This window comes from Oncorhynchus gorbuscha, linkage group LG02 (assembly GCF_021184085.1).
Source record: "Oncorhynchus gorbuscha isolate QuinsamMale2020 ecotype Even-year linkage group LG02, OgorEven_v1.0, whole genome shotgun sequence".
Lineage (NCBI taxonomy): Eukaryota > Metazoa > Chordata > Actinopteri > Salmoniformes > Salmonidae > Oncorhynchus > Oncorhynchus gorbuscha.
The window spans coordinates 83591847-83608222 of NC_060174.1; the positions used below are offsets into that span (position 1 = coordinate 83591847).

A 16376-nucleotide genomic window follows, 5' to 3' on the forward strand; every position below is an offset into this window, starting at 1 on the left:
CTGGACCCATATGTTCACTTGGCTACGCATGCCTCTCTATAATATCAATATGCCTTGTCCATTACTGTCCTGGTTAGTGATTACTGTCTTATTTCACTGTAGAGCCTCTAGCCCTGCTCAATATGCCTTAACCAACCATGTTTTCTTTTGTGTTTTTATCAACTTAATTTTTAAAAAATGTATTCATAATACAAATATCAACTTACATTGCTACATCAAACATGTCTAACAAACCAAACACCGGTATTAACAATGCTCAAACATACAAAAAATATAAATAAAATACAAAAAAAGAAACAATTTAAGTGCAATTATATTCACTCTGAAAATATCTTATTATAATGATTCATGAAGATGTTATTCTTTTTGTTATTCACTAGGGTTAGTGTTTTAATAAGATAATTAAATTCAATCAGAAAAATTGGTAATTTTGGTATAGAATATTGGAATTTTTGTTGGTGTATAAAGTATTTGGCAACAATAATTTAAAAAATAATTAACAATCATTTCAGTGGTTTTGTTATCATTGCAATAGTAACATATTTTATGTTAAAATTATAGGCAGTGTTCATAATGGTAAATAAGTACTTTGCAAGGTTTTCCCAAAATTCAGACAAATTTACATTCAAAGAACAAGTGAGACAAGATTCTCACCTTTTTCACAGAAAACGCAGATATCATCAATAGCCTCAAATTTGGACATCATAGAATTACATGGATATATCTTATGCAAAATGTTTAAGTGCACTTCCTTAACTTTGTTTGGTATACAGTATTTGTAAGGTCTTAACCATGGATTTTTCCAGACAATGTCAGGAATAAGCATGTTCCAGAAGAATTTTCCTCTCGGTGTAAGTTGGTTTTGTGAATGAAGAATTTGTCTTATTTATTACAACAAGATTTCTCAAGTAAGCCCACGCCTTCCAATCTGAGTTCTGGATAAACTTTGTGATCATTCCCAAAATGAAGATGACTTTTCACAAGTGTAGTTAGACCACTGGGAACGGCTTTGATCACAGAAATAACTCTCTGAAAGGTATTGGAAACTCTTTCAATGTTATAAATTTTCATATGTGAGAATATTACCCTTGTTGTCAAAAATATCAAGGACAAAGTCAATATTCCTCTCATGCCAGCTGGGGTAGGTGGTGAGGGTAGGCAACAACATTTCCACCCCGCTGATCCTCAACAAGTCTCCGTATAAATGCACCTGCACTGTGATAGTCTCAGAGGTCCGTTAAAAGCGCAGAGAGCATCATGAAGAACAAGGAACACACCAGGCAGGTCCGAGATACTGTTGTGAAGAAGTTTAAAGCCGGATTTGGATACAAAAAGATTTCCCAAGCTTTAAACATCCCAAGGAGCACTGTGCAAGCGATAATATTGAAATGGAAGGAGTATCAGACCACTGCAAATCTACCAAGACCTAGCCGTCCCTCTAAACTTTCAGCTCATACAAGGAGAAGACTGATCAGAGATGCAGCCAAGAGGCCCATGATCACTCGATGAACTGCAGAGATCTGCAGCTGAGGTGGGAGACTCTGTCCATAGGACAACAATCAGTCGTATATTGCACAAATCTGGCCTTTATGGAAGAGTGGCAAGAAGAAAGCAATTTCTTAAAGATATCCATAAAACGTGTTGTGTAAAGTTAGCCACAAGCCACCTGGGAGACACACCAAACATGTGGAAGAAGGTGCTCTGGTCAGATGAAACCAAAATTGAACTTTTTGGCAACAATGCAAAACATTTTGTTTGGCGTAAAAGCAACACAGCTAATCACCCTGAATCACCATCCCCACTGTCAAACATGGTGGTGGCAGCATCATGGTTTGGGCCTGCTTTTCTTCAGCAGGGACAGGGAAGATGGTTAAAAAAATCCAGAAAATCACATTGTATGATTTTTAATGAATTTATTTGCAAATTATGGTGGAAAATAAGTATTTGGTCACCTACAAACAAGCAAGATTTCTGGCTCTCACAGACCTGTAACTTCTTTAATAAGAGGCTCCTCTGTCCTCCACTCAATACCTGTATTAATGGCGCCTGTTTGAACTTGTTATCAGTATAAAAGACACCTGTCCACAACCTCAAACAGTCACACATTATTTTTTCTCGTTTTGTCTGTCATAGTTGAAGTGTACCTATGATGAAAATTACAGGCCTCTCTCATCTTTTTAAGTGTGAGAACTTGCACAATTGGTGGCTGACTAAATACTTTTTTGCCCCACTGTAGGTCTATAACAGTTTAGGTCTAGAGTGTCTCCCCGTTTGAAAAGGGGGATGACCACGGCAGCTTTCCAATCTTTGGGGATCTCAGACGATGCGAAAGAGAGGTTGAATAGGCTAGTAATAGGGATTGCAACAATTTTGGCAGATAATTTTAGAAAGAGAGGGTCCAGATTGTCTAGTCCAGCTGATTTGTAGGGATCCAGATTTTGCAGCTCTTTCAGAACATCAGCTGTCTGGATTTGGGTGAAGGAGAAGCGGGGAGTGGGGGCTTGGGCAAGTTGCTGCAGGGGGTGCTGAGATGTTGGCCAGGGTAGCCGGGTGGAAAGCATTGCCAGCCGTAGAAAAATGCTTATTGAAATGATTGATTGTCGTAGATTTATTGGTGGTGACAGTGTTTCCAATCCTCAGTGCAGTGGGCAGCTGGGAGGAGGTGCTCTTATTCTCCATGGACTTTACCGTGTCCCAAAACTTTTTGGAATTAGTGCTACAGAATGCACATTTCTGTTTGAAAAAGCCAGTCTTAGCTTTCTTAACTGACTGAGTATATTGGTTCCTGATTTCCCTGAAAAGTTGCATGTCGCGGGGGCTATTCGATGCTAATGCAGTGCGCCACAGGATGTTTTTGGGTGGTCGTTTGCCCACGGACCCATTACGCAGGCAATGAGGCAGTGATCGCTGAGATCCTGGATGAAGACAGCAGAGTTATATTTACAGGGCAAGTTGGTCAGGATGATATCTAAGAGGGTACCCATGGTTACATATTTAGGGTTGTACCTGTTAGGTTCCTTGATAATTTCTGTGAGATTGAGAGTTTAGATTGTAGGACGGCCGGGGTGTTAAGCATGTTCCAGTTTAGGTCAACTAAGAGTACAAACTTTGAAGATAGATGTGGGGCAATTAATTCACACATGGTGTCCGGGGCACAGCTGGGGGCTGAATGGGGTCTATAACAAGCGGCAACGGTGAGAGACTTGTTTCTGGAAAGGTGGATTTTTAAAAGTAGAATCTCAAATTGTTTGGGCACAAACCTGGATAGTATGACAGAACTCTGCAGGCACTCTCTGCAGTAGATTGCAACTACGCCCCCTTTGGCAGTTCTATCTTGTCAGAAAATGTAATAGTTAGGGATGGACATTTTTTGGTGGCCTTCCTAAGCCAGGATTCAGGCACGGCTAGGACATCTGGGTTGGCAGAGTGTGCTAAAGTAGTGAATGCATGAAACCAAGGCTTTTATGGTTACAGAAGTCAACAAATGAGAGCGCCTGGGGAATAGGAGTAGTGCTTGGGGCTGCAGGGCCTGAGCAGGGCTGGAGGCTCTACAGTGAAATAAGACAATAATCACTAACCAAAACAGCAATAGGGATAGGCCAACAAGTGATATATGTTTCAGTAAGATTGGATTTTTAGCATTTATAGCAATGGTTATCAACTGTACTAAAGGGATGGAATGTATTTGTGTGTGTGAGACTAGACATCAGAAGAGTGACAGGGTGTGTTAAATGGCGGTGTCCCATCATTTCAGGTTGTTGGCCTGAGGTAGGACTAAATAGATTTAAATAGTGGAGTAGGGTGAGTGTAGTGTTAGATGGTATGGTATTTGTTAAAAGAATGTTTCATGCAAAGTATAAGTGAGTTGTACTCCAGTCTACTAGGTAGGGGTAAGGCAACATTTAAAGGATGCCAACCTCCATTAAACCTCATCGAAGAAGCCTTCTAACCACAGCTTTCAGCCATTAGCTCTGCCCACGGCTGGCTCATGTGAACTACAATCCCGATACGGTGTTTTAACATTTAGAAGCATCAATGATTGCTTGCGATACGGCTTTCAAAAGATATGTCCCTCATTTTTCATTCGTTATGAAGAATCGTTCAAATAAAAAATATACTTGCTGTAGCAGTTTCACAGATCCACACAGCTATGGATGCCTCCATCCGATGGAACTACACTTCTGCTACAGTTCCCGAGTTACACACACATGTGTTCGGCGCATGCTAAATAGCTAAATAGCACAGGTGGTCGCCTCTGATCTTCCGTCTGTTTCCATAAACAAGAGCTGTAATACAAAGAAATTACCTTGTGGGAACCCTAACCTAATCAAGTGGTGTATAAATGTAACCTTTTTTTCTCACTGATATGAAAGAAGGTCAATTTGCGTCCAAAACTGTACCGCAAGCGATGCGTGTTAATGTAAAAATTGAAAGTAGGGGTTCTTAACAAAACTCACCCATGGAGAAGACGCCTTCGTCCAATGACTTATGTGTAATGTAATGGAACTGAGAGGCATGATCAAGGGCTAGTGAAAGGGCTGGAAAGATAGCTAGATGGTCAAGTTTAAGTTTAACTCTTTTCCTAACCTGTTACGAAAAGTCACTTCTGATAGTCAACTGTCAGACCTGTGCTAAGAGCAGTGTGAGTATCCACTAATGCAATAGCCAATCACTACAATACATAGATTTCAATGGTCTGATTTATTTTACAAAATACACTCAAATACACACTCCTAGCAAGAAATGCAGTACAATGTGTCACCGTGTTATAACATAGTTATAAGAACTGTGAATTTACAGTTAAATTAATCAAACAATCCAACTGTATTCGTGCAATGCTTATCCAAAGCATGTCAAAATAGTGTGCATAGAGGCTGCTTTCAGTCAACAACGAGTGACATTGTAATGTGGGTGGTGCAGGACATAGGATTGTAAAAAAATGAAACAGTGATGATTGCAGTCTTTCTATATCGGTGTACCCTCAAAGCTCAGAGCTATGTCCAGCAGTTGGGAGCCCATGTTTTGCTGCTTTCCCCCAGACATGAACTCAGCAGACAGCTCCCTGTAGGTACTGCACACCCTGCGCTCATGGATGTCATGTCTATGGATGGCATGTTTCCATCTGTGACGTGCTTCGCTGTATACCACCACAAGGGATCTGCAGGGAAGGTGCACAGACACTCGGACCCCCCCCGGTCCTAGTTCTGTCAGGCCCTCCTCCAGGGACATTGTGAGAGTGGTGTCTGAGAGCAGGTTGACGGTGACCAGACGCTCCCCCCACAGCCAGCTGTCATCCAGGTGGGGATCAATAGCAGACCCACGCTGGGGGTGGTAATCCAGGTTGCACTGCTCCACTGGTTGAAACCCGGCTAGGACCGGCTCCTGGGACATCCGTAGCACCAGTTTACGGCTGATTGGAGGCAGGCCGCAGAAGCCACCAAGACGCACTTTGTGTTTTTTAAAGTTCACTTTCGGCCCAAAGTCCTGTAAAGACATTTTAAAAAGTGGGTTATTCTTTCTCGTTAGGAGTGAATGGTTGCTATCATGGGTACCTCCCATGATAGAAGAATGAACCACTGGCCATTGTCAGAGGTGATTCTGCAACTCATGCTGCCAGCCCCTATTCACTTGCCAAAATTGCGTCATCTTGCAGCAAACGTTAGAAGATGACAACAAACCTGTTTCCGTCGACCAGACTGTGACTCTCTCCAGGCGTTGAGGTCCATATCGGTTATCAACTCATTCTCCTCCTCTTCTGATATGAAGTTATTCCATAAAAAGATTCCAGGGAAGGGAAAAGACAGCTGCTGCCCACCATAATTGCGCACAGCTCGTCTCAGCAATGGGTCGTACATAAAATCGTGTCGTATCTAAAGAAAGTCAACAAATCTGTTTAAGGTATCTCATGAAGTCAGTGCTGTAATACGTGTTTTCCAGACACATCATACAGCTAAACAGTAATACGTAATATTACTGTAGTTTAACTATAATATGATGTATTTGTTGACAGTGCTCAGACAGGGGGGCTGGCTAACGGCGTTTGCTTCAGAGCGCTGTGTCTTGCAGCCGAACAGGATCTTATTTATATGATCTATTTTTCAGTTAACACAGACTTACCGGTTGACCATTCTCCGATAATAGTCCATTTCCATTCACGCTCTCACACAATAAACAAGTTCGAATCCCCTTACAACCACAATTAGCATGATGAATTTCCGTCGCCATGAGTAGATTACGTGTCCCACCATAACAGGACGTAGCAAAAACATCAAATGAATTGAGTTCCGCATTGAACAATGCAAAATGCATCAAATACAGTAGAATCATTCAATCATTCAAACCAACAGTAGAATAAATCAAATGTTTATTTGCTCTTTTCACATTAGTGTCTCATGTTGTAGTCACTGATGCTTGCAATAGAGGCTTTGTAAGAATGTAAAAGGTATGAAGAAATATTACAATAATTATTTATTTAAAAACAAAAACAAACCTTACAGTACATAACAAACCATTATTCTCAGACAATTTAGGGCCAAATATGGAGCATGTTGGGCATTGCAAAACTAAAACATTTAACAGCAATGAATATGATGCAAAATATTTCCATTAAATAAAGTTTTAAACCATGCTTGCCAACTTTCAGCTGGTTAGAACTACAGTACAGAATTGGATTCGAATGAGTTTAACAACATGTGCTTCTGTTTTGAATATACCAAACCACCGTATGAGCTCAGAATTTCAGTTTTAAATCACACGTTTCTATGTTAGAAAAATACAATTATTTGACCGATACAATTACATCCATTCCTGCAATAATGTTATCATGGTCTAGAATGAAAACTCCATTCAGTACTTAGATAAAGGGACCATGCTGTACCTTGTCTAAAATACAGTAATTTTAAAGAATCCTAGTCAAATGAAAAGTGGAACAGTTCATGATATTGACAACTCTTCAAAGTGACATCCTCTTTCTCAACATGCACCAATCCTCATTCAATTCCTTCTTGCTTGTCCTTATCCTAAAACAACCTGAAACCTGAAACAAAGTTTAAAGAGATATCATGAATTTATTTGTTACACATTCAGCCAATCTATCTGTGTCTATTGTCATATAGTCATTTAACTTTTGTTTTTATATTATATGTCTTGGTTAAAAAAATAGTTTGAAGATGAGTGTTTCAGGTATATTGCTAGTTATTGCAAGTGAAGATTGATGGAACGTAGATGGTGCTTACATACATTTTTGTCAAAAATGATCATTTTCCACAACCCATTCTAGTATAGAGAACGATAAATATAATGTTATAAAACATTCACAGTCAGCTACACTAGAACTGTTCCACAAAATACACAGACAAACCCTTGTCAATCCAATATTGAGAGATATTATGAAATGTGTTGACGGTATCTCATGTCCTCACCCTAAATCTCTCCTCCAACAAGGACAGCTCACTGATGAGGTCAGTGATGGCATTAGTGAAAGCCTCCTGAGGACTGTAGTCTGAACACGGATCACAATCTTGTGCTCCAGAGGATGAGGGATCTTATAGCCAGCAAAGAGCACCTGGGGGTCCTTCAGAGGTTGTCTGCAAAAACAAGAAAATTAAGTTATGAAGAGTTTTACAATTATATTTTAATGCACTAAAAATCTAAATGAAATTAAATAGTTGAACTCACTGTCTGTGTCACGCCCAGACCTTAGAGATCCTTTAAATTCTCTATTTGGTAGGTCAGGGTGTGACTAGGGTAGGAAATCTATGTTTATATTTCTTTGTTGGCCAAGTATGGTTCCCAATCAGAGGCAGCCCTTTTTCCCACCTTCAGTTGTGGGATCTTGTCTATGGTTTTTGCGTGTATTTGCACTCCTAGCTTTACGTTCGTTGAGTTGTTTATTGTTTTTTGGTGGAACATTTATAATTAAAAGAAAATGTATGCCTACCACGCTGCACCTTGGTCTTCATTTAACGACGGACGTTACAGTCTGATGATGTTGCCAAGTGTGTGATCCTCTTTGTTCAACGTGAAGAGGCAGGCGTTAGGGACTTTTGTGTCCTTGATGATTGTGATTCTAGAAACAAAAACATTCTAAGTAAGAGTATTTCACTTACAGATTCATATTCAGTGGCAATGGCAGGTACACAATCACAGTAGTTACCTAGCTAGTAGCTGAGAATTCTCAACTCCACGATACTCAATGGAGTTGAATGGCGATGAGTGTTGGCAGAGTGTACCTCTGACTACACCGTGTCAGTATCAGTTGATATTTGTTAAAATGTCCATTCTTTAATGCGTGTCCTGTACAATGCGTTCAGAAAATATGCATACACCTTGATTCAACATTTTGTGTTACAGCCTGAATTCGAAATTGATTAAATGTATATTTTTTCTGACCCATCTACACAATATCTCATAATGACAGTTAAAAAATATTTGGCGAATTTATTGAAAATTAAATACAGATATTTCCATGCATGGAGGCAAAAAGGACAATGTCATAAGAGAAAAGCTAAGAAATTGAGAGTTTAAAATAAAGAGAAGGAAGGGCCAGAAAAGTAAATTACTATGATAGCAATGCCAGCTATGTTGTCAAATCAAATGTATTTATTAAGCCCATTCTTACATCAGCTGATGTCACAAAGTGCTGTACAGAAACCCAGCCTAAAACCACAAACAGCAAGCAATGCAGGTGTAGAAGCATGTTGTGTGATGATTGTGAGGGCTATACAAATTTGGCAGTCACAAGAGGGTACTTCAAATAATCACTGTAGCCTACTGTTCAGATGGGTAAAATGGAAACTGAAATCTGAACACTGACTGTAGGTCTATAAACTCACACAAAGCCTTTATATGAATTAATCACACGGACGACTGTGTGATCACGCTCTACGTAGCCGATGTGAGTAAGACCTGTAAACAGGTCAACATTTACAAGGCTGCGGGGCCAGATGGATTACCAGGACGTGTGCTCCGAGCATGTGCTGACCAACTGGCAGGTGTCTTCACTGACATTTTCAACATGTCCCTGATTGAGTCTGTAATACCAACATGCTTCAAGCGACCACCATAGTCCCTGTGCCCAAGAACACAAAGGCAACCTACCTAAATGACTACCGACCCGTGGCACTCACGTCCATAGCCATGAAGTGCATTGAAAGGCTGGTAATGGCTCACATCAACACCATTATCCCAGAAACCCTAGACCCACTCCAATTTGCAGACCACACCAACAGATCCACACATGATGCAATCAATTCAATTTCAATTCAAGGGCTTTATTGGCATGGGAAACATGTGTTAACATTGCCAAAGCAAGTGAGGTAGACAACATACAAAGTGAATATATAAAGTGAAAAACAACAAAAATTAACAGTAAACATTACACATACAGAAGTTTAAAAACAGTAAAGACATTACAAATGTCATATTATATATATATATATATATATATATATATATATATATATATATATATATATATATATATATATACAATGTACAAATAGTTAAAGGACACAAGATAAAATGAATAAGCATAAATATGGGTTGTATTTACAATGGTGTTTGTTCTTCACTGGTTGCCCTTTTCTCGTGGCAACAATCTCTATTGCACTCCACAGTGCCCTTTCCCACCTGGACAAAAGGAACACCTATGTGAGAATGCTATTCATTGACTACAGCTCAGGGTTCAACACCATATGTAACGGATGTGAAACGGCTAGCTTAATTAACGGTGTGCGCTAAATAGCGTTTCAATCGGTTACGTCACTTGCTCTGAGACCTTGAAGTAGTAGTTCCCCTTGCTCTGCAAGGGCCGCGGCTTTTGTGGAGCGATGGGTAACGATGCTTCGAGGGTGACTGTTGTCGATGTGTGCAGAGGGTCCCTGGTTCGCGCCCAGGTATGGGCGAGGGGACGGCCGTAAAGTCATACTGTTACATTGATGCTGTTGACCCGGATTACTGGTTGCTGCGGAAAAAGGAGGGAGGTCAAAAGGGGGGTGAGTGTAATGGATGTGAAACGGCTAGCTTAGTTAGCGGTGTGCGCTAAATAGCGTTTCAATCGGTTACGTCACTTGCTCTGAGACCTTGAAGTAGTAGTTCCCCTTGTTCTGCAAGGGCCGCGGCTTTTGTGGAGCGATGGGTAACGATGCTTCACGGGTGACTGTTGTCGATGTGTGCAGAGGGTCCCTGGTTCGCGCCCGGGTATGGGCAAGGGGACGGACGTAAAGTCATACTGTTACACATAGTACCCTCAAAGCTCATCACTAAGCTAAGGAACCTGGGACTAAACACCTCCCTCTGCAACTGGATCCTGGACTTCCTGACGGGCCGCCCCCAGGTGGTGAGGGTAGGTAGCAACACATCTGCCAAGCTGATCCTCAACACTGGAGCTCCCCAGGGGTGTGTGCCCAGTCCCCTCCTGCACTCCCTGGTCATCCACGACTGCATGGCCAGGCACGACTCTAACACCATCATTAAGTTTGCTGACGACACAACAGTGTCTGATCACCGACAATGACGAGACAGCCTATAGGGAGGAGGTCAGAGACCTGGCCGGGTGTTGACAGAATAACAACCTATCCCTCAACGTAACCAAGACTAAGGAGATGATTGTGGACTACAGGAAAAGGAGCACCGAGCACGTCCCCATTCTCATCGACGGGGCTGTAGTGGAGCAGTTTGAGAGCTTCAAAAACCTTGGTGTCCACATCAACAATAAACTAGAATGGTCCAAACATACCAAGACAGGTGAAAAGAGGGCACGACAAAGCCTATTCCCCCTCAGGAATCTAAAAAGATTTGGCATGGGTCCTGAGATCCTCAACAGGTTCTACAACTGCAACGTCGAGAGCATCCTGACCGGTTGCATCACTGCCTGGTACGGCAATTTCTCGGGCCTCTGACCGCAAGGCACTTCAGAGGGTAGTGTGTACGGCCCAATACATCACTGGGGCAAAGCTGCCTGCCATCCAGGACCTCTACACCAGGCGGTGTCAGAGGAAGGCCCTGGAATTTGTCAAAGACCCCAGCCACCCCAGTCATAGACTGTTCTCTCTACTACCACATGGCAATCGGTACCGGAGTGCCAAGTCTAGGACAAAAAGGCTTATCAACAGTTTTTACCCCCAAGCCATAAGACTCCTGAATAGGTAACCAAATGGTTACATTGTGTGCCTCCCCCCAACCCCTCTTTTATGCTGCTGCCACTCTCTGTTTATCTTATATGCATACTCACTTTAACTATACATTCATGTACATACTAGCTCAATTGGCCCACACATTGGCTAACCGGGCTATCTGCATTGTGTCCCACCACCCGCCAACCCCTCTTTTTACGCTACTGCTACTCTCTGTTCATCATATATGCATAGTCACGTTAACCATATCCACATGTACATACTACCTCAATAAGCCTGACGAACCGGTGTCTGTATATAGCCTTGCTACTTTTATTTTCAAATGTCTTTTTACTGTTGTTTTATTTCTTTACTTACCTACACACACACACACACACTTTTTTTCGCCGCCGCACTATTGGTTAGAGCCTGTAAGTAAGCATTTCACCTGTTGTATTTGGCGCACATGACAAATACACTTTGATTTGATTTGAAGATATAATAGTTGTGATGACTGGTTGAGTAGTTATAAATATCACTGAAAACCCCTTTAGTAATAGTGGCTTTCATTTGCATGGTGGTATTGTGAAAGTGGGGTGTAATTTGACTTTATCACCCAATGAGGCACTACTCTTAATATGTATTCTTCAAGGAAGCAGATGTTTTTCTAAGGGACACCCTAGAGGCAACAAGGTGGTGCAAACTCCAAACATTTTAAAGGCACTGTTTCCTTCCCCAGTGTAGTGGGAGGGACGGGGAAGACCGCATTGCAACCCTTAAAGAACTACGGTTGTATGATGGCCTGGATAAAGAAGACAATATTCTCCTCATGGAACCATTCAGAGAGACAGAGAGATTAGGAGACGTGGAGGTAGTTAATGACAATAAAATAACTGTCTTTGCCTCTTTTGAGGAGCAGGAATGAAGCCATGTTTGAGTGGTCAAACCTTGTTTTTGTCAGCTTTGTCAATTGTTAAATGTGTTATGTTTTTTTAGTAAAGATGATGTAGTAGTCACCCGAGTCTTTGATCTCTTTGCTGGCACTGGTATAACTTAATGTACAAAGCACATTCAGCTTGTCAGTATGTCTATATGGAATAGTCTGTCTCCATTCTCATTAGGAAAGTAAATAGCATTATTAATCAGGATGGGTAGTAACTGTGTGTATATATGCTCAATTAAATAATATAATTAAACACTTATCAACACAATTTTAACAGGACACAAGTCTGCTCACTGCAACAATATTAGTAGCTTATCTCCAATATAGCATGAAGCTAAAAGAGTTACAACACATCTGCAGGTACCACTTTATATAATATTTCTTACGATCTTCAAAAATGCGTTTGTATTCAACGTGTGCCTTGCGCATACATGTTTGTTGTATTCAGTGTGTGACTGTCAAACCTCAAATGGACAAAGGGTGGGCGGGGTCAAACGTTTGACTCCGCCCACATTGAGCCCGGCCCCGAATTGCACGCTGCAGTCAGGGGTACTTGGAGAGAGGGGCTAAATAGCTGGTGGGACCAACTTCCTGTAGTGTTTTTTTTATGAATGGATTTCAAAATAAAGGGATTTTTCAAGATCTGAGTCTTAAGTGAAATCGTAGAAACGAAAGAATTATCAAATGTGTTTATCGGTTTATATACGCCGAATATAGTGCTCACTCGGGGTTTAAGATTTGTAAATGAGGAACTGCACTGGGATTAAATTATAACTAGAAACTATTTTGCCTAATTGCTTTACTGGTTTGTGCCTGAAGAGTCAAATTGGATTGACAAGGAGTGGTTTATTTCATATGCATGTCCCGTGGGCTATCAACATATCTAGTGTTCACTATCACAACCGTCAACGGTCTACGATACGACCATTACTCAGTAGACCTATGCACGCCGTTGTTTCGTTGTTATTCAAATATGTTAGGTGCTTGAACCAACTACAAATCGGGTTCCATGAGCCTTTCTTGGTAGTTGAGACGTATTATGTGCGCAGCCAAACTGACGTATGATAACATGCAAGTATTAGTTTACTAGATAAACTGCTTTGATAAAAATCCGTACATATGCTTTCTTTACTCAGGTTGTTTCAGGTCAAGCTTATGGTGCATAGCCTGCCCTACCTGACGCGGTGCAGAGACTATTGGAAAAGGTTGGATAGATGTTTGAGCACTGTGCAAGGTGAGTTGGTGTTTTAGAATGTAGCCTGGTAGGCTTTTATGTTATTTGTGTGTCACTGGTGGCACCTTAAATGGTGAGGACAGGCTCATGGTAATGGCTGGAACAGAATACATGGAACGGTATTAAACACTTCAAACATATGGTTTCCATTAGAGGTCGACCGATTATGACTTTTCAACTCTATACTGATTATTGGAGGACCAAAAAAAGCCGATACCGATTAATCGGACGATATATATATATATATTATAATAATAATGATGACAATTACAACAATACTGAATCAACAATGAACACTTATTTTAACGTAATATAATACATCAATAAAATCTATTTAGTCTCAAATTTGGTTTAAATAATGCAATAACAAAGTGTTGGAGAAGAAAGTCAAAGTGCAATATGTGACCATGTAAAAAAGCTAACATTTAAGTTCCTTGCTCAGAACATGAGAATATATGAAAGCTGGTGGTTCCTTTAACACGAGTCTTCAATATTCCCAGGTAAGAAGTTTTAGGTTGTAGTTATTATAGGACTATTTCTCTCTATACCATTTGTATTTAATATACCTTTGACTATTGAATGTTCTAATAGGTACTTTGTAGTATTGCCAGCCTAATCTTGGGAGTTGATAGGCTTGAAGTCATAAACAGTGCAATGCTTGAAGAGCGGCTGGAAAACGCAGTAAAGTGCTGTTTGAATGAATGCTTACAAACCTGCTGCTGCCTACCACCACTCGGTCAGACTGCTCTATCAAATCATAGACTTAATTATAATATAATAACACACGTAAATACGAGCCTTAGGTCATTAATATGGTCAAATCTGGAAACTATCATTTCGAAAACAAAACGTTTATTCTTTCAGTGAAATACGGAACCGTTCCGTATTTTATCTAATGGGTGGCATCCATAAGTCAAAATATTGCTGTTACATTGCATAACCTTCAATGTTATGTCATAATTACGTAAAATTCTGTCAAATTAGTTCGCAACGAGCCAGGCGGCCCAAACTGTTGAATATATATCCTGACTCTGCATGCAATGAGAAATGACATAATTTCCCTAGTTTAATATTGCCTGCTAACATGAATTTATTTTAGCTTAATATGCAGGTTTAAAAATATATACTTCTGTGTATTGATTTTAAGAAAGGCATTGATGTTTATGGTTAGGTACATTCGTTCAAAGATTGTGCTTTTTTCGCAAATGCGCTTTTGTGAAATCATCCCCCGTTTGGCGAAATTGGCTATCTTTGTTAGGAAGAAATAGTCTTCACACAGTTCGCAACGAGCCAGGCGGCCCAAACTGCTGCATATACCCTGACTCTGTTGCACAGAATGCAAGAGAAGTGATACAATTTCCCTAGTTAAAAGAAATTCATGTTAGCACACAATATTAACTAAATATGCAGGTTTAAAAATATATACTTGTGTATTGATTTTAGGAAAGGTGTTGATGTTTATGGTTAGGTACACATTGGTGCAAAGACAGTGTTTCTTTCACGAATGCGCTTGTTAAATCACCCGTTTGGCGAAGTAGGCTGCGATTCAATGATAAATTAACAGGCACCGCATCGATTATATGCAACGCAGGACAAGCTAGATAAACTAGTAATATCATCAACCATGTGTAGTTAACTAGTGATTATGTTAAGATTTATTATTTTTTATAAGATACGTTTAATGCTAGCTAGCACCTTACCTTGGCTCCTTGCTGCACTCTCATAACAGGTAGTCAGCCTGCCACGCAGTCTCCTCGTGGAGAGCAATGTAATTGGCCATGATCGGTGTCCAAAAATACAGATTGTTATGAAAACTTAAAACTTCCCACAATAAGTTTGATCCAAGTTAAACAATTTAAAGGCAAAGCTACCAAATACTAATTGAGTATATGTAAACTTCTGACCCACTGGGAATGTGATGAAAGAAATAAAAGCTGAAATAAATAATTATCTCTACTATTATTCTGACATTTCACATTCTTAAAGTAAAGTGGTGATCCCAACTGACCTGAGACAGGGAATTGTTACTTGTATTAAATGTCAGGAATTGTGAAAAACAGAGTTGAAATGTATTTGGCTGAGGTGTATGTAAACTTCCGACTTCAACTGTATTTGTATTATTGCTCTTTATGTTTTCCCCGATACTGTATTGCTTCACTTTATATGTGGGGAGGTTGATCCTATAGTGGAAGTTTCTCTTCATTGGGTTTGTCACAGCGGTAGCTCATACATTGCAAACCCCTTGTCCCCATGCCGTTTGCTGTCTCTGACATGGTTTTTCACTGGATGGAGATGTGGTGCTCGTTCCTCTTAGGGCTTGTTTGTATGTTAGTGAACATCAGATATCCCATTTGGGGCGATTGCCCCTTGTGCCCAAATTGGAGATAGGCTGAGGGTAATTTTCCCTCTCTATGTCCACCAGGTTATACTGTGGATTTGAAATGGTCTTCCGGCAGGTCATGTCGTCCTCAGCACTTAAGTGGATCCACTGCATGCTCTATTAGTGCAGGAGTGCACCACTTGAAGGTAATGTATATTTGAACACACTGCCTCGACTGGTAGGCGAGTACTGGTCATGTGCAAGTTGCCAGTTGTTAACACCTGCAGGAGGAGTTGTCCAATATGTCAACAGGTCATTGTGTCCTCAACATAAACGCATCCACTACATACTTGTTAAGGTTGTTACCGATGGCCTCCCGGGTGGCGCAGTGGTTAAGGGCGCTGTACTGCAGACTCTGGGTTCGCGCCCAGGCTCTGTCGTAACAGGCCGCGACCGGGAGGTCCGTGGGGCGACGCACAATTGGCCTAGCGTCGTCCGGGTTAGGGAGGGCTTGGTCGGTAGGGATGTCCTTGTCTCATCGCGCACCAGCGACTCCTGTGGCGGGACGGGCGCAGTGCGCGCTAGCCAAGGTTGCCAGGTACACGGTGTTTCCTCCGGCACATTGGTGCGGCTGGCTTCCGGGTTGGATGTGCGCTGTGTTAAGAAGCAGTGCGGCTGGTTGGGTTGTGTATCGGAGGACGCATGACTTTCAACCTTCGTCTCTCCCGAGCCCGTATGGGAGTTGTAGTGATGAGACAAGATAGT

At 41.1% G+C, this 16376-nt stretch overlaps 2 protein-coding genes across 2 annotated transcripts; both read right to left on the reverse strand.

The window, feature by feature from the left end:
- Positions 1 to 4688: 4688 nt before the first annotated feature.
- On the reverse strand, positions 4689 to 6247 carry alkbh4 (alkB homolog 4, lysine demthylase). Its single transcript, XM_046297482.1, has 3 exons — positions 6118 to 6247; positions 5679 to 5870; positions 4689 to 5484 (listed from the first exon to the last, which is right to left on the reverse strand). The coding sequence occupies exons 1-3, from the start codon at positions 6223 to 6225 to the stop codon at positions 4966 to 4968; spliced, it is 819 nt and encodes a 272-aa protein (XP_046153438.1). The 5' UTR covers positions 6226 to 6247; the 3' UTR covers positions 4689 to 4965.
- A 1162-nt stretch (positions 6248 to 7409) lies between these two features.
- On the reverse strand, positions 7410 to 8411 carry polr2j (RNA polymerase II subunit J). Its single transcript, XM_046291521.1, is given in 4 exon segments — positions 7410 to 7504; positions 7507 to 7586; positions 7979 to 8068; positions 8392 to 8411. Coding segments are annotated over 4 exon segments (285 nt in total).
- Positions 8412 to 16376: the final 7965 nt, after the last annotated feature.